General features: G+C 43.6%; 1 protein-coding gene across 3 annotated transcripts in view; it reads left to right on the top strand.

Annotated features, from left to right (window-relative positions):
* The window catches only part of FBXO34 (F-box protein 34), a 33,095-nt gene that overhangs the window by 10,341 nt on the left and 4,289 nt on the right, over positions 1-18,465 (top strand). Inside the window, exons 3-4 of one of the 3 annotated variants that reach the window (XM_026849827.1) lie at positions 8,163-8,267; positions 10,784-10,981. In XM_026849827.1, coding sequence (XP_026705628.1) covers positions 10,905-10,981 — 77 coding nt within the window. In that variant the 5' untranslated portion in view covers positions 8,163-8,267; positions 10,784-10,904. Of the gene's footprint in view, positions 1-7,035; positions 7,049-8,162; positions 8,268-10,783; positions 10,982-18,465 lie in introns of those variants that run through there. The other 2 variants (XM_026849829.1, XM_026849828.1) reach the window with 2 other exon arrangements.

The following is an 18,465-nucleotide window of genomic DNA, read 5'->3' on the forward strand; positions in this document are numbered from 1 at the left end:
ACATTCTTCTTGCAGGTCTTATTTTTTTGCATCTTGTTACTTCTCTGAGAGCCGTCATTCACTCTTCTGGATAAGGTGTAAAAACCAAGATAATGTGGTTTTAGGAAAGGAAAACTGCATGTGAATCCTGATACTTTAAAAACCAAAACAAAACACAAAGGATAAAAAACTAGGTGAATGCATGAGGCTTTTTAACATGCACATCACTGCTACATTTCTAAAAATAACTTTAACTTTTCTAGTCCAGTATGTTTGCTTTGACTTTCTGAGATCTCATGCCACTTGCCTCTCAAAAATCAATAACCAAACCTCATGGCTGCTTTTGCTTAGGAAGCAGTTGTGATTACCCAGAATCACAGGAGTTGTTCAGCATGGGGATCCTCTGGTTTCAGCACATAGTTTCATCGCTCTGTAGTGTTTTGAGAGGCTGAAGGGTGGGATGCGGCTACAATAAGTTTCCAGATTCCTAACAGTGTGAGGGACTGTTTTTAATAGTGATGATAAAAACAGCTATTCCCAGTTGGAGGTTAGTCAGTGGTACAATTATCAGCGCTATGAAATAGTGCAGAGATGGCTCGGAATGGAAAAACTAAGGCTTGAAACTCATTTTCTTGAGGGAGCTGTTTGAAACTATTTCCTGCAAGCTCAGAGAGAATTAGTAAGAGATGTTAAATAGTGAGAGAACAAGCTGATGGGGCTTGGTGATTACTTCAGTCATTTAGTTTTCAGGCTAGCAAACTTCAGCTGGCTTTGGGGAGAGGGATTTGGTAGCAATTTCTTGACGAAAGCCAGCGTGGTGAATAGGAGCTCTGGAGCTCTCATGTTTGATTTGTAAGGTTATGGTCTTCTGCTGGATGCTGTGCTTACACCAGCTGCTCCGCTGGGGAGCCTAAAAATGTGCTGAGTATTTTCACAGTAAAGTAACAATCCCCAGCTCAAAATCTGGTTCACTTAAACTGTCCTTTTTAAAACACAGTTGTGGGTACCTTATTTTCTGCTTAGTTTCCTGGTGATTTGGTGTTTCTTATTCATATTTTCTTTATTTTGTCCAAGAGGAGGAAACCCTGAAAAGAGAATATTGATTGTACTGTGGGGGAGCAGTGGGGAATACTGCGATACCAATACATATATTTTTCATTTTCTGTCTTGTTTATAAAGCTGGTTTTGCATTAATAAGTCTGAAAGCGTTATGAAACAAACCCAAATGTGATACTTTCAGCTGAACTTTTCTAAAAGTTGATACTTCTAAAACAGTCATTAATCTGGAAAGAACTGAGCCAGAATTATTTCTGGTGTCCTGTTGTAGGTCCACGCTACTGAATTTTGAAGATGAAACATGAAAAGGGAAAGATTGGCAGGGAAAGCTCTCACAGTTAGCTTCTGCGTGCTGAAGTGCCTTGTTATCCTTTACTGAAATTTTGATGCTATTTTGGGGCCTTTTTTTTCTTTAAAGAATGAATTATAGCAGAATTCATGCTATGCTTGGAATTTCTGAAAATTTAATTGTGTTAGTTGCTAGGCGTATCAGCTACAAAGCTCTTTGAAAATATAAAACTATTTTTACTTCAAGTAACTCGAGTTATTAATGGAAAAAAAAATCTTTAAAAATGTAGCCAAAAAAAGACAAAAGACCCACGGAATTGGTAGGTTTCAACATTAGCTTAGATCTTAAACTGTCTTTTGAAACCATCATGTAAAAAGATACTGTATTTAATGTTGGTCTCTGCTGCAGTTTATTAGTCAAAACTCCAAGCTTATCTGTAGCTTAGTTCAGCAGAAGGTGTTCTGTGTATGATGTCCTTTTAAAAATGTGTATAAAACCAAGCAGATATTTTGGCTGGGAAACATTTTTTTATTTTTTTTTTTAAAGTGTGTACTCTTGCTTGCCTTCTGTCTTCATCTTAAGCAATCCAGCCATAGCATGTCACTGGTCACATGCCTGTGCTCAAGTGTTCAAAACCCTTTCTGGTCTCAGAGCAGGTTCTGTAGGTTGCAAACTGCAAAGCAGTTCAGTGGTGAGAAACATCCTCCCCATCCAGATGTTGTTCCCTGGATGGTTCACCTGCATTTGTGTGGCCCCAGCTCTGCTCACCGATGCACTGTCTTCTCCCTGGGCCTGCTCCTGCTTGGACGAGCTCTGCTGTGTGATGGCTGCAAGTGCCTAGTTCTGTGTGATGGATAACTAGGGGGTCTGCTTTGCTGGTGGCGGTGTGCCAAGGGCCGTTGTGAGTCTCATCTGCATTGCTGTGTTCGTCTTTCTGTGGCTGGTTTGGATTACATCTTTATTTTGCTGGCTTTGACATCCTGCTGTCCCGTTTCCTTGCCATGCACGTGTATGACTTCATCCCACAGGCCTGGAACTGTTGGAGAGATGATAGTGTGGTAGGTAGAAAATATGCTGCTGGATTGAAATGATGGGGCCTCATCCTGCCTGTACTGAGCAGATGTCTTCAGCACCATGACAGATTAATCTTCCAATGAAGAGTGGAGATTGGCAGCCTTTGATATGCAGTCTAATTAACAGTGTATGATTCTTGTGTGTGGTGTCAGTTAAACAGCACCAGCACTTAATGGCAAAGTCAGAAGGACTTTAATTTCTTTAGATTTTGTGCAAAGTTGTGTGGTGAGTTAGCCTTGGCCAGCAGCCAAGCGCCCACCCAGCTGCTTACTCACTCCCCCTCCTCAGTGGTACCGGGTGCAATAGGCTTAGAGAGCTTAAAGGTCGAGAGAAATCAGGGAGATTACTGATTACTGTTGTGGACAAAACAAAAAAAAAATTATTGCTAGTTAAAATAGATTTGAGTAGTGAGAAACAAAGATAAACATTATGCCAACACCTTTCCCATTTTGCAGCAGGGGATTACCTGCCTGCCATGGAGCACCTTCTCTCCTAGCCTTCGCTGATTTTTTTTTTTTTTTTTTTTTTTTTTTTTTTGGTCTTGAGATTGTAGCCTGTCCTTTGGGGGCTTTTTATATTCTAAGATACCACTGGAAAGACCAGTGAATCTAAAGCTTGTTGAGAGGGTGTGGGTGGTGGTGTGTCTTGTTTGTTGGTGGGTGGGTTGTTTTTAGATGCTCCTAATGAATCTGTTCTGTTGGAATTTTTTGTCCTCGGCAGATATAATGATGTACTTCGTTATAAAATGTTCTGTGAAAAATAGTTTACATGAAATCTGTCCTGAAGTTCGATATACTTAGTATGACTGTTTTCCTTAGTTTGCAGAGCAGAATTTTTTTTGGTAAACTGCTGACCTATAAATTTGAAATTTCAGAGTTCAGCATTTTGACATTATCCTTGCAAGATGAAAGATAGTATTCTGTGAAAGCGTGATGTTGGGGCATCAGCGGTGTCCTAGTTTTAAAAATTTGAAAGGATTACAAGATTCCATGACTAACCATGAGACATTGGTGCAAAACTTTGTGGAAGATGCTAGTATGTGAAAACAGGGTGGATTCAGGAGCGTGATAGAAAAATTTGGGCATTTTGAATTACAGAAATACTTGTGACTAACGGCACAGTTACTTCTAAAACTTCTTTTTTGAGTACCGTTATATTTAATCTGGTGTTTGTGTTGCTGAGCAAGGTTTTTGTTTGCTGAGTTTGGTTTTGGGGAGACCCTTAAGAAAAATATAGATGCTTTAAAGATGCCTAGTGAACGCTGTAACCTCTCAACTCTTTAGTGGATTGGCAAAATAAATCCATCTGAACAAAATTATGATGTTCTGAGTCTTTTTTTATGTATGTACAGTTTCTGTTTGGTTGTTTTTTAGGCATGTTGTGTTTTGTGGGGTTTTTGTTTGGTTTTGTGCCTGCATTTTGTTGATAAGGTATCCGCAGTAGTATAGGACAGAGAAATCCATAACATAAGCTTTTGGTTAAAGGGTAAGATTCCACAGAAGGAAACAAAAATGAATTGCCCTTTATTCTGCTACACTATTTAGGGCTGGACCTAAATGATCAGAGTGTGTGGTGTGGTCTCTGGAAGGAGAACTATCGGCCCAAAGCCTGGTCCAAACCAGTTAGAGCCATATAAATCAGTTAAAGCATATTTAATCCTGTGAATTAAATTTCAAAGCTGATAAACTTAGTGTTTAACATGGCTCACCTGCTGCAGGGTTTTCCTTATAAGCAAAGTTCTAAAGAAGGAACTGTATTTGTTTATTTACCGGATATCTAGAAGTTAGCTGTATGTTTGCTCTTCTACTTTAGAAGCCATTTAATACTCCATGCAGAGATGTGCAGAAGCAGTTATTGCTGTGCGTTGTGTGCCATGGTGCAGGGGGGTTTCTTGCCCTTAGTGTCAAGTATAAGCTTTTTCGTTCCCTGATGACTTTTTATTATACTTTGTCAGTACATGCCAGTAAAATAGCCAGTCCTATGCTGGAGTACATAGTTTCAAAGATATGCTTGTAATCAGAGGAGTATTGCAAATGGGTTTATTTTCACTGTGTGAAGAGTTGCCACAAAACAGGCACGGGAAACTTTAATTTTAAGAATTAGAGCGGGTTGTTATGCCGTGCTGCTGGATCACTAACAAACTGTTACGGGCAAGCTAGTGAGTAATTATTGTCAGGCAGGCCATGTGATGGTCAACTTATTAGCTGTCTCAGCAAAAACGCATCTACCAAACGTGTGCCAAAATGAGTCAAGTGGACCTCTCCAGCCAGGATCCCTGACATCCGCAGGCGAAACAGTGTGATGAAATTATTGTTGACAATTCTAATCTGTCACGTCAGTGTTGTAATAATAATCAGGATCTTCTTTAGCAAACTCACATTACGTTCTTGAAAAAGATGGGCTGCTTCTTGTGGCTGGTTTTAACTGGCTTTCTCTAAAGTGGGACAGGTTGGCTCTCTATTGGCATTCAAGCTGATCTCTTTCCTGTCTGGATTTCTGTCTCTGGTGTTTGTCCTAAAACTCCCCTTTAACGTCAGTTCTGCATCTTGCAGTTGTTTCTGCCGTTCTTTGCATGTACAGGAGCAATCCGGCGAGACCTCAGCCTTACAAAACGAGGGCACAACGTTTTCAGAGCTCTGGGAGTGCTTCTCTACTATTTTTGGAACCAGCTCTATTGCTTCTATAATAGGAAGGCTTCTGGAAGCTTTCTCCTTCCCCTCGCCCCAAGAAAGTAGCCTTTCAGCCGAGCTTTCATCAATTCAGAATCTGCATGGCAAAACAAATCTAGTTTTATACACTAAATAATTCGGATGTGGCTCATGAACACGTGGCCTGGAATGAGCAGCATTACAGTATCCACCCCATAACCCCAGGACGCAGCAGCTGTAGCCCCACTCAGGGGTGTTCAGCTACCCCCTATTTATCATTCGGGGCACACCATAGATTATGCAGTGACAAGGAGAGCCAAAGTAGGTGGTAGCTTTCTAGAAAGCAGAGTAATGTGTGATCCGGGCGCATTTGTCACCAGTGCTGCAGCAGCATTGGCGAGTGAGGGATTTACTGCTTTTGTTTTCCTCTTGGATCAAGCAGAACAAATCTAATGAGCCAGTTCTTAACTTCTTCCCAGTTGAGCAACGGATGATGTCCTTACCCAAATTGTGCAAGACAGCTGAAACCTTTCAGGAATAATTGAACAAAGGAAACATTTGTAATATTCTTTTTTTTTTCCAGTATTAAAATACAGGGTTAACAAGGTGCAGCTGAGCTTAATTTTTCTTTATTTTCTTTTTCCCTTCTGAGATTTTTCCTTCCGAGGGGAGTGGGACGACTTAGTCCTTCCAATGCTAACCACACCTACAGAGAAAGCATGAGAGCTACGAATTTGAAGCCTTTCATTCTTTATTGATGTGATCTTGGAAGGAAGACAGGTTCTCCCTGTAGTGCTTCATTAGAATAAGCGTTTCATATGCTTATTGGTACAGCCAGTAGCACTGTTTGACAGCAGTAAGGAGTCAAACGTTGCCTTGGAGCCCTCCACGCTCAATTCCCCACTTCCAAAACACTCTGTATTTTGCACACTGTGCATTCAGAAGTGTTGCATTCTGCTGACTTGGAAAAAAGCAAAAAACCCACTTTGTGGCAGACACCTTTCCCAACATGATTCAAGGTGTGGATTCAAGACAGCTGAGTCCAGTCTGAGTTACTGAGAATCTTGTCCCGCCGAGCTTTGCTAATGCCTGCCAGGTTTGGGGGTAAGTGGGTTCAGGGAGCTGACCTCTTCTGGGTTCATTTTCTCCCGTTTCAGCTCCTTGAGCTGATAAAGGGGAAGAGGTGAAAGGGCTGGGAGGAAGCAAGGGGTGAGAGCCCAGCATGGCAGGAGTCACAGTGACTGTAGGGCTGTGCAGTGTTTTGGAGCATCTATGTGCTCCCTGCTGACATGGATACCCAGGCTCAAATTTACATGGGAATCTTCAGATTTCAGTTAACTGCTCCATCTGGTGTTATCCAGGGTACAGGGTGTGAATTGGGAGCTCGGTGGAGCTTGGAGAAGGGCTGGAGTGAATTTGGTGGGGAAATGAGCCAAGGGTGATGGTAATGAGGTCCTGCTGCTTGGCCAGCTCTGACTCCCGGTGCCTAGAAGTGCCATCAGGAGGGTTTGGTGTGTAAATAGACACGGGAAGCCTCCCCTTGCTTATTCCAGCTGGGTTCCCTGTGGCAGCTTTATTGCTTTTAGGTCAGATAACGTCCGATTTATGCAAAGTTACACCTTTTGACCATCGAGCAGGGGGGAAGCTGAGCACACAACGTTTCACAAGGCAAACGATGTCTGTGGTGGCTCCTTGTAGCCTCCTGCTGCAGGTGAAAAGGCCAAACTGCAGTTTAGCAGCACTCGGAGAACCTCATCTGGTTGCAGTTATTAATCTTTGCATTTCTTAATGCTCCTAAGATGGATATGGTGTGTTTACTAAATAACCTAGTTTTATGTGAGGGTTTGTTGCCAGCTGCAGGTGGATGGAAACACAAATGTGAGGTCACTCTGAAACTCTTAAGATAGCTTTAGATAAAACATGCTTGTTTTCTCTTATTTTGCCTAAGACTGTTCTAAATAAAGCAGTAAAACCTAGCTGCTGAACTTACTGTTAAAAGGTAGTTCTTTGAGGTGTTTAAAGTGGGTGGATATTACACAAAGAACAGTTAAAAAGAAAGGGTTGTGTTCCTGTAGGTGTTTTAAGTGGCTGAGTGTGAGGACCTGGAGTATTGTCTCGCGGCCTGACCTAGTCTGGGAGCTGCTGCAGATGGCTGGTTGTTACCATGAAGTGTGAACGTTGGGAGCAGGGAAAGCTTTCTGCAAAAGCCTCTTTCTTGCTTAAGAGAGCCTGGTACTGTTATAGGTGTCCTGGGGGGTGTTTGGGGAGGGAGGGCTGGCTAGGCTGGGAAATGGCAGAATTGGTGTCTGGTGAAACACACTTTGAGAGACAAGTATCATGTAACAACTTAAACTTGAGGTTGGGGAATGGACAGGCAACCCGGTTCCTGATAAAAAAACCACCAAAAACCAAAAACCCACATGGAGATATCTGTTATGAGGCCTTAGCAGTGACACTCGGGGTTTTTTTAAGGATTACCTGTTCCTCGTGATGACTGAAAATGGTATTAACTCGTCTGAGTTCCCCTCTGAACTACTTGCCATTGCTTTCTTCTGGGGTGTGTTGTGCTCTTTGCCCAGCTGACCCAGTGCAGTGGCCCTGGGTGGAGGTAGGGTGGTCAAATGTGTGTTTACCAGCATTGTGATAGCTGCTCAGAACCAGTCCCGAGGCCACAGCCTCCTTCCTAGAAAGCAGATTTTCTGAAAGGATGTGCCCATCTTCTAAACTCATTTGTTTATCCGTTTATTATTGCTACTGTTTAAAACACACTTGCTCTTGCAGTAAAGCTTTGGCTATCAAAAAATCAAAAGCTGCACAGATGAGGATACCTTGACCCTCCCACTTACCCACACCAGTTAATACATTTGTTTTCCTAAACTGCAGCAGCATTCAGAACTGTTAAGATGGGGACGTTGTGGGACCACTCGGCGACCTGCTGCCCGTTGCTGGAAGGACATGATGGTTACTGCTGCCAAAAATCTTGAGTCCTTCCCACATCTTATGCATAAAGGCATATGTTTGGGGGTGGTTTCAGAAAGGGAGAAAAACACGATTAGGTTTCTAACTTCCTCTTTTTTTTTTTTTTTTTCTTTTTTCTCTGTGCATCTGTATTTCAGTTTTCAGGCTGTACCCAACTCTGTGCAAAACTAACAAATCAGCTGAAGCACCTACTGATAAGGATCAGCCTTGGTAAAGAAACACACTGTGGTAGTTAAAAAGCAGTAAGTATCTCTGTGCTAGCTTGGATTGTGATTTTTTTTTTTTGTCCCTTCTTTTTTTTTCTTAAATTCACAAGCAGAGTTTTTTTACTACTTACACAGTAGGAATTTGTCAGTAGCTTGCTGGCATTAATAGTGTATTTCAGCTCTTTTCTATAGCCCAGCAGCTGGAGGAGGGGAAAAAAGCATGCTTTGTATGGAGCTGCAGTGCCCATCTGAACTTGTCTGTGTCTATTTTGTCAGCTTTTGCTTCCCTCTAGCAGGTGCTAGTTCCTCCTTAAGCGCATCACATCCCACCCATAGGATGCCTGTGCTTGGATTGGGGTTGTGGCTGCCCCAGACCTCAACCAGTTTGTTTGATTTTGATGGTTTTGCTTCTCGAGCTCTTCACTGCAAACAGGATGATCTTTCGGGTTCCTTTTTTTTTGGGTCTGACTTTTTGTCCTTCTCAACTGATCTGCATAGGAGTGGGGCTAGGACAAAACATCTGGTGTTCCTGACCAGGAATATGTGGAGAGAGTTTCAGCTATTAAAAAAGTGACTGGCATTCTTTAAATGGTACGGCTGCATTTATTTGGGTGTGGATATAATCATGTTTCTGTGATACAATTCCTGCTGCGTCTGAAATGTTAGTGTCAGTAAAGCCAGAAGGAGAGCCAGACAAAAGCTTGGATAAAAGTCAGAGTTTCAGTGCCTCTTACTGACGGTTCATGGGAAAGTAATGATTTTGTTTAACTTTTGATTTTCATAAAGCACTAGGCATATGCTTTTTTTCCTCTTGGATTGATGCTTGTGAATGTAGATTTTTACAGCCCACAAAACATCAGAAATGGCTGAGTTTTGTGCCTGGGCTTCACTTTTGCAGGTAGGTCCTTGTTATAGGCTTTGGGTAGTCTAATGAAAATGGTATTTAACTACAAAGCTTCAATTTCTGCTGCTGTTAACCGTGGCAGCCTAGTTCCTTGTCTTTCTGAATTCAAGGAGTAGAGGGCATGCTCTCATCCTCCTGCTCTGCCAGTGCAGTGCCTCCATCTTCTCCATCCAACACGTTTCTCTGCCTTGCGTAGAGCTCAGCAGAGATTTATTCATGAAGACTGGAATGTGTTTATATAATATTTTATATATTATTTTAGGCTCCTGCTTACTCAAATGTAGGCAAATGATTAACCTCTCATTCACCATTGCTAGAGGAATTGTGAAATTGATGTAGCAGATGTCAGGTCAGCTGCATCTAAAACAGCTTCTGTTTTCCCTGCCTGAAAAGTCATCCTTCATCACTTTCTTGGCGAGCGTGGCTACTGAGTTAGAGCGGGCTTTCCAGGCCAGGAGTGTTTAGTGGCTGCCCTGAGTTGTAAACCACATTGGTCCAACACTGATGAACTGAGCCGTGCATAGGTAGGTGCTCTGCTGTGTGGGAGTTTTTTCCTCTGGCAGGTGTTGTGAAGGGGGTGATGTGAGAGGCTCCATCTCTGCCAGAGCTTGGCTGCCGGCAAGCACAAACCTTCAACGAGTGCCTCTGCCAGCCTGCACAGGGAAATGCTGCTGTAAGAACAGGGCAGTGGTAGGAGCGCTGGGCAGAGCTGCTGAAAAGGAGAGAACAACCTGCTGTACTAAATCAGAAATCCCCTGGGGACGCAGCTCTATAGTTAGCCTCTTCAATTGGCATTCCTTTATTACAGCATCATTGTCCATGGTCCTCTAGAGAGGAAGCAAACGATCTTTAAAACAATCTGCTGGCAACTCAGGCTTGAGTATTTGAGTTTTTCCAGGGCTCTTCTGCTGTGTCACTCTTGCCTTTTATATTCCCACTCAGAGGTGGTTGTTTTTTCACCATCAAAGTACATTAAAATATGCTGGTAATTGTGTCTCCTCCAAGGACAAGGCGTAGAAGGCGGCAACCTAGTGCAAACAAGAGATACTGCAGAACAGTTTTGTTTTGGTGAAATCTGCCAGCTTATCTGTGTGTGATGCAAAGACAGGGCAGTTTTCACAAAGCTTGGAGGCTGCCTGGTGGCATGTTTTTTGTCCTTCATGAAATCTGCCACGTTATTTTGATTAGAACGCTAACGTAACTCCTGGCAGCGTCAAATCTTACTGCTAGCAGCGACTTCCTTCCAAAGCCTGATGCGGTGCTAACAGGCAGAAAGATCTTGTGTGTCCTGTTTGTACCGAGCTGGGAGGACAGCGTGTTCTACGGGAGGTGCCAAGGTGGTGCTGCAGTCGTATATAAGGTGCAGAAGCATTGTATGTGCAGACAGGCTGGTGGGGGGGTGTTATTTGTATTTTAATGGTGTTCGGAAACTCCAGCTGCAGTAACAGCTTAATGATGTTAAGTTCTTTTATATTTATGTATTTCTATATATGTATGTGCATGTCTATGTGTGTGTATATATATATTTTCTCTCTCTTGGGGAAGAGACCTTGTCCTGATCACTTGTGCTTTGATTGCTGCTGTACTCGAACATGATATTATTATTTTTAATAGTAATATGATTACTATTTACCTCTTGTTTGTTCAGTTTCTAGGTGGCAGAGACACAGTGAAGCTCTGTGTGGGGCAAGGAAAGCTGATGGGGGAGCCTTGTGTGTAGCCCAGGATGGACTGGCTGTGACGGTGTGCCTTAGCTGGAGAGAGTTACGATGAAGAGTTCCTGCAGAGCTGGCCTCCACAGGGAACCACTGAATTCCACATCCTCCACCTTCCATCAAGTCAAACGGTATGAACAGACCAGCTGGTCTGCTGAGAGTTAAGTATTCAGCAGCAATTTAGCCTTCTTACTTTCCTGTTGCCTTGTGTGTCACTCAAACGTTTGGTCTGAATTCTTACTTTGGGATAGTGTTTAAATGAAATGTTGTAATGGCTTAAGGGTAGAAATGTTCTTTGACGTTTTTATTTGATAATGACAACTACAGATTCACTACAGCTGGTACTGTATTTGGAGAAATCTTGGGGTTTTTTAGCAACAGCTGCAAATTAATTTGGGAACGTGGCTTTGAAGTAAAACTTAATTGGAGAATGGCTTGTCATAGTACGTTTTAAAACATGCAGTCAGCTTAAAGCGAGTGGAAATGCTGGCAATCAGTGTTGCGGTTTGTCTTACTACGGAGTAAGTAATTAGATTAGTTTAAGCTCAGATTTTGTATTGCTCGCTCTCCTGTGTCTCTTATTAAGAAGAAATGCACGATTGATTTCAAACACTTGTGCTTATGTGACAATTAAGTGAACGCCTCTCACTGTGTCTCGTTATAGGAACACCGTACAGAACAACTTGTCCTTATGCAAATGCAAGAACATGCCAGTTTGTTTGAGTTCAAGCTACTTGAAAATATATGTATCTTTTTTCTTCTTTTTCTAAAACCAAGACTCTCAAGCTTCCTCAATCTGGAGGAAGAGAGCCAACTTTCTGGTTTCCAAAAGCTGTGTGGGTTTAAAGCAAACTTTAACCTTTGTTCTTTGTGGTTGTGTAGACAGCAGATACTTGCTCTGTTAGTCTCTTGGTAATTTAGTGCTGGAAAAGACTTCCTGGGTGACCCAGCTCCTTGCTTTCCCAAGCAGTATCTCATAATCCCCTTGTAAATTTAGAAGTCTAGCCTAAAAACAATTACATGTTTTCTTCTCTCTTCCTGTAGATTAAGCCATTACTGAAGATGACAGATCTAGCTGTGCTAATAGGAACCTTCTTTGGATTCCCATGCTGAACATTAATGCCATCTTATACACTTGTTGGAGCTTGTGTTCCTCTTCTCTTTTTTGCATAAGGGCTGCTGCTTATTTTCAGTGGCTTACTTTTTTTCCTGTACTCTGTAAAATGTGGTTATGTACCCTCACCTGTGGTTTCGCTGTGCTAAATGACCCAAGTGTTAGGTAGTAGCTTCTCAAATAATGACAGTCATCGTCGTTCTCAGTCTGGGTGAATCTCCTCTGAGGCATGCCAAAAAGCATGTGCTGCCCTCCAGAGCAGATCTGGCAAGGAGGGCTGTTCACTGCTGCCTTGAATATATGTTACCTCCAAAACTTCTTGGTGTTCAGCTTGCTGGCACATCACCATCTGTATTTCAAAACTCTCCTCAACTTCTGTTGCTCGGGGCTTTGTGCCTCTGCTGGTTTGGAAATGCCTTTGTTTCTGTGGGTGCACCTGTAGTAGTTGTGCTGAGGTCATTCCTAATAAAATCAGAGGTTCCCATGGCTGATTCTTGAGGCATGTCTTTTTGGTTTCCAGGCTGGTGTGTTCTTATTCAGCATCACCTGGGGTTGTCTGCTGCTAAGCCAGCTCCTTTGTCTGTTTTCCCATTCCTCTGCCAGTCTGTCTGAACTAGTAAATCTCCTTGTGCCTTTGGAAGTCCATGTGATTAAGATGTAGTACACTGGTCTAAAAAGATCACTTTTTGGACAACCTTCTGGTTAGTCTGGCATATTGAACCATTTTCTCTTCCCCCCTTTTTCTTGTGTTGCTGTAATCCTCTTTGCTTGCAAAGCACCTTTATATTGAAGTCAGACTACCAAGCCTGGAGATGCTGTGATCTCTCTCCCTTCTCTTTCTCCCCTTCAGTGCCACCTGCAGTGTGCCACATATTTTATTAACTCATATTGTTGCCTTTCAAGAGGTTTCTAAATCTTGCTTCTTGGCCTGCAGTTCATGAGCCTATCTATTTTGAATTCTAAAACTGAGATGAGCCAATCCTCACCATTTTCATGAAGCTTTTTAATCTTCCCCCACCAGTGTTCTTGTTCAGATTAATCCCCAGGGGTTTTGCCCTCATGATCACCCTTACCACTCCTCTTTAAAAGTGATGCAAGTCAGATTTGGTATTTTGTGCTGTACCTAGAGTGCTCTTAATCTCCCCTGACCTTGCTTGCCAGCCCCGTTTCTCGCCCTGTCTTTTCTCACAAACTGTAGAACCTTTACCTATTTCTTTGTTTTTAAATATCTTTGCAATGACTTAAATCTGAGAACTGGTGCAGCATTATTACTAGACTTTTTCATCTCTAGGGTACAAGTTTCCAAGTGATGTGACCTGGTGACTTGAAACTTGTGTCGTCTTCTTGCATCCTTCCCAAAGAAGGGACGTGTTCAGTTGGAGCTGCTTCTTTTCTTGTTTGGAATGTGGTCTAAATAATAAAAACACCTTTTGGCTCCTGGAAATGCCTGCCGGGTTGCGCTGTCTGCAGTGAAATCCTCTGCACCACAGTGCAGCTGACTTTGTGAACCCATTCCTTTCAGTCTTGAGGTTCAAAAGAACAACCCGATAACTCGCCTTCAGACCTACATTTACATATTTTTTTTCTTTTGAACTCTGAGTCTCTTAAAGATAGTGCAGTCCAAGGTTAATTTCTAGAACCTTTCATGTGTTCTCATTATGCACGCATAAAAATGAAGACTAAATAACATCACTTTGTGTTGGTTTGTTAACTGTTTGAGGAAATTTGTTGCGCCATGATATTAAGAAAGGTCTTGGTCCACTTGCAGTTAATAAATTAAAAAAAAAAAAAGACAGACAAAACATTGCCAGAAGCAAACATGTCACTTATTTGTGCTGCTCTGGGCAGCTTTCAGCAGAAGCCTTATAAAACCAGCACTTTTTTTTTTTCCTTACTGTCCTTCTGTGATTTCTTCTCATCTTAGCCTATTCCACCACAGGCATATGTGCTGTCCCATCATCTCTGAACTACGTGTTTCTGGAGCAGCTTATAACCTTGAATAGCAAATCTTTCATTTTATTTTGTTCCCTTTTGCTTTATGTCATCCCTGTGACATCCCTGTAGTATGGTTGGGAAGCAGGGAGCATGGGTTTGAGCTTCCTCAGGCTCCGCAAAGAATTGCTTCTACGTCACTCACTTCATAGTAAGTGCTTTTATACAAAAGACTGGCAAAGCAATGGCACTTCTTCCTGGGTAAAATTTAGAAAGTAGCTGAGGCTACTGTGCTTTATGCTGGGGGGTGTGTATGTGTGTGCGTTTGCTTTAAAATGTGTTCAGAACTTATAATGGGTGGGAGTCCTCAAACTGGTCCGTGCGTTGAGCTTGGATGTGCAATCCGTCACCTGAAACCTCTGCTTGGTGAAGATGATTAATTTTGTGTGATGGGTATTATAGCTGCTCCAGTGTGCAGCAATATTTGGGTGTCGTTTCCTCCAAAGTCAAGTTATTGTAACACCTGATGTAGGTGTCCAAGCGGCGGGGGATCCAGTGGTAAGTTAGGTGCCTGCTCTGCATTTAGCTCCTCAGCTCTTTGGGCCAGCTCTGCCCCACGTGCTCAGCTTGCTCACGTTTCTCCCCAGGCTGGCTGCTCAAGCAGAGAACACTGCTTCAGCGGTCAGGTACCTTCTGTTTGCCTTCAAAGCCCACGATAATCCTCGCTTGCTCTCCGATTGATGCAAGAGGCAGTTGTGCGGGCGTTGGGAGGTGGGTCAGGAGCTATTGCTGTAATAGGAAGTTACTGCTGCAAGGGAGGAGTAGGTTTTCTAGAAACTGGATGCCTCTGCAGCTGCTGAAGTCAAACCCACCCCTGGTCTGGAGCATTGTGCTTCCCAACCCGCCTTTCTCCCAGCTTGGACACTTGCCACGCGCCAGAACAAGCTCCAGTGAGTAGCAGAGCGTCTTCCATCCCGGCTGCTCGGCCGGGACTTTCCCGCCCCAGCAGAATCCGTGGAATGCCTTTGAAGCAGCTCTCCGTCTGCTTTGCCTTGCCCCGGCAGTGCAAAGGGGATGGAAATGGTACTGGAGATTGAGCCCAAAGGACCCACCAAGTCCTTCCAGAAATAACAAGTGGTTGACCGTAGTTTAACTTGCATTCAGTACTTAGTCCTTCCTAATTGTTAGTGTCCCTTACAGAGGAGCTAAGCTCTACAGACAGAGAAATGGGATGCCAGGGAAGAGAAATGCCTTGCCAGAAGTTATGCTTGGTGTGGGTTTTTATTATTGTTGGGTTTTTTTCTTTTTTTTTTGTTTTTTTTGTTTGGCTTCTGCCTTGTGTTAGGATGTCCTGAGGGTGGTGTTTTTTTTTTTTTCGGAGTTGTAGTTGGCACTGCGTGTGCAGTCAGCAACGCTAGGAACTTTTGTCGACTGGATTTAGTGTTTACAAAAAGAAATCCACAGGAAACTTTGGGGTTTTGATTGAAATTTTCGCCCTAATAAAACCTTCCGGTGCTTTGCCCAGAAAACTTGCAGCATGAATATGCTGTTTGAGAAGATTACACTGTTGTTGCTCTTGTTGGCCAGAGGAAAGCTTTTGGCTTCACAGGGTATCTTCAGAGTCCCTGACCTGGGTGCAGCGAGGGGCATCTAGGCTCTCTGCAGACCTTAGAAAGGAGTTGTGAAAATTGAGCCTTTTCTACCATTTTTTCCTTCAACTTTGGAGCTTCCACTAAAGCAAATACATGACTTTTTTAGACTGCTGTGATTTAGGTGATGTATAAATACAAAAGGATGCAGAAGGATTCTGGCCAGCTTGGCACAGGAGCTTATTTATGGGTCTTGCCTTCAGTAGGGAGAGGAGGGGTGCGTGCGTGTCTGCACATGTGTAAAGGCATATATTTCTGTATCAATCCTGTGCAGCAACTAACTTGATAAAACTGTAGTGGAAACAAGCTGTAGTTACGACTTGTAAAAACAGCAGTATCATTCCAGAAGTGTAAGTATCCTGTTTTCCAGACACGGCTGATTAGAAATAGAAAAACTGGCCCTTTTATTTCATCAGCTTAAGGACGGAATAACAGTATAAAGGCAGCACTGCTAGTTGTGTCAGTGCTGATCATTCCCGGCAGAATTATTTCTTATCAGCAATTCAAAACCGCACATTTGGGATTGAAAACCTTTTATGCTTACTCCATGAACTTCTGAAGAGTCGTTGTCTCTAAAGATAAAATTAGAAAGCTTGATAACTTAAAGGGTGGAGGAAAGCAAACAGAATTATTCTGGAATTCAGTATCATGGGAAATTGTCAGTGACTTCACCTTTTAACAACTATTTTGGTGGTTTTTAAATATTTAAAAACTTACCTGCAGCTGCCACAATTCTCCACTTGCCAGCACTGAAGTGTTGCAGAAATAAGGTAGTCTGTGGGTGGGGACTGGGCTCTGGTTCATCTTCAAAGCAATTTCTGCTGGGAAGCCTTGTTCTAATTCTAGGAGCTAGATATGAAATGTGCTGCTGACGTGCAGCGAAGAAGCTACATCTGCCTAAAAGTTTGTTGTTCTTAACGTTCACAGCAAAGTGTGTGTGGGGTGGGGACCTGTTTTTCCCAAGTGATGCTTTCAAGGTCCATTGCTAACATCCCTTTTAAAATGGAAGTTCTCTTCCCCACTGCCCAAAACCTGGGAGGCAGGTGGCTCTGCAACTGAGCTGGTCAGGTGGAGTTAGCAGTACTCCTTATAGCTGTCTGAAGTTATTAAATTAAGGTTGTCTTTAAATCTGGATCCATTAAAACAGTGCAACGAACTGAACGCAGAATTCAAATGAGGCAATTATTCTGGCAGTAAAACTTCTGACTAAGGCATAATTTTGTTATGTAAATTATAACTTCTCAACCTTAAATGGTATTGTTGGCTGAGTCGGAGACTAACTGCAACAGAGGAGGAAATATAACCTTAAACGAGAAATCCGTAATAGGTGAGGCATAACTCTATCCTTTGTCTTTCTCCATAGACCAGAAATAGCTGGGAGCAGCTGAACCAACTTTGCTGGCTAAACATGTCCTCTGAGCATGTTGGGGTAACCAGTTTGGTCCTGTTTTCAGTCGTATAATACTTGGTCTCACCTTCGTTTGCAGCTTCTCTTAATGAAGGGTGTTGAACAGATTGTCTTGCTGGATTCCTGAAAACTGCTTGAAGAAAGCCTTTTAAAAACACGTTCAGCTCATCTTTCAAACACCCTGGCATGAAAACTCCTGAATGAAATTTGATCTTCTGCTCCTAGCTCCTGAGACTTCAGCGGGCAAAATCGTGTATTTCATTGTATTCACCTCTTCTCCCTGGGGTATGGCGGTGGGCAGCCGTTGGAGCTTTTCTCTCTGCAAAGCCCCCAAATGCCCTTTGGATGGGGACAGGAGGGCTGCAGGCACAGTTCTCTGCAGCACCTTGCTGCGGTGGTTTGCCTCCTGCTCCTCGGGGCTGGGCTCTGGGCTGAGCATGTTGGTGGTCTGATCCTGGTTAGAAAATGCCACCAAGATGAGGTAGACCCTGTGGAAAATGAGGCCAAAGCAAACTGCAGCAGCCTTGATTTCCTGTTCTCTTCTATTCATCTATTTCAGCACCCTGAAGTTCTATTTTTATCAGATTATTTTAGTTTTTAGCATCCAGCCGAGAAGGCAAACAAAATAGCTCGGTTACATTTTGTGGAGAAGACTAAATTGGGAGGTGACCCAACTCCAACAAGAGCTGGAATTAGCGAGCAGAAGGCACTGGGAGAGAATTAACCCAGGGACTAGGTGGGTGTATCTGCAGTCATGAGAGCTCTCTTACCCCACAGGCTGTAGGTGAACTGCAGATGGTTTTAGCACTGGTGGAACAACGAGGTGATGATCTTCCTAGAAAATCAAGAGGGGAGAGAACATAACAGCATCCTTTGCAGCGTCTGCCTCCTGGCCTTCAAAGCACTGCACAGGACCAAAGGGATCCCCTAGTTTTCATGCACGCTCATAGGAAGGTGAACTGAGCCCTTCCTCTAGATGTACCTCCCCAAAACCTCTCTGCCCTCACCTGTCACCCATCCCCTCGCTATTTATTGCTGGGGCCAGATTGGAGGAATCAAAACCTCAGGGGAAAGCAGTGGCTAAACCGGAGGCTTCCTCTGCTTGGACGGGCACAGGTGGTGCCTGGCTGTGTGGTTGCCCTTGTGTACTCAAGTTGTGGCTGAGGGAACTGGGGGGTTCAGTCTGGAGAAGAGGAGGCTGAGGGGAGACCTCCTGGCCCTCTGCAACTCCCTGCCAGGAGGGGGCAGAGAGGGGGGATGAGTCTCTGGAGCCAAGGCCCCAGCGCCAGGCCCCGAGGGAATGGCCTCAAGCTGCCCAGGGCAGGGTCAGGCTGGCTCTGAGGAAGGATTTCTGTGCAGAAGGGGCTGTTGGGCGTTGGAATGGGCTGCCCAGGGCAGGGGGGAGTCCCCGGGATCCCTGGAGGGGTTGAAGAGTCGGGCTGAGCCAGCGCTGAGGGATCTGGGGGAGTTGGGAATGGTCAGGGTGAGGTTCATGGTTGGGCTGGAGGAGCT

Source organism: Athene cunicularia (assembly GCF_003259725.1).
Source record: "Athene cunicularia isolate RWA chromosome 5 unlocalized genomic scaffold, athCun1 chr5_part1, whole genome shotgun sequence".
Classification (NCBI taxonomy): Eukaryota; Metazoa; Chordata; class Aves; order Strigiformes; family Strigidae; genus Athene; species Athene cunicularia.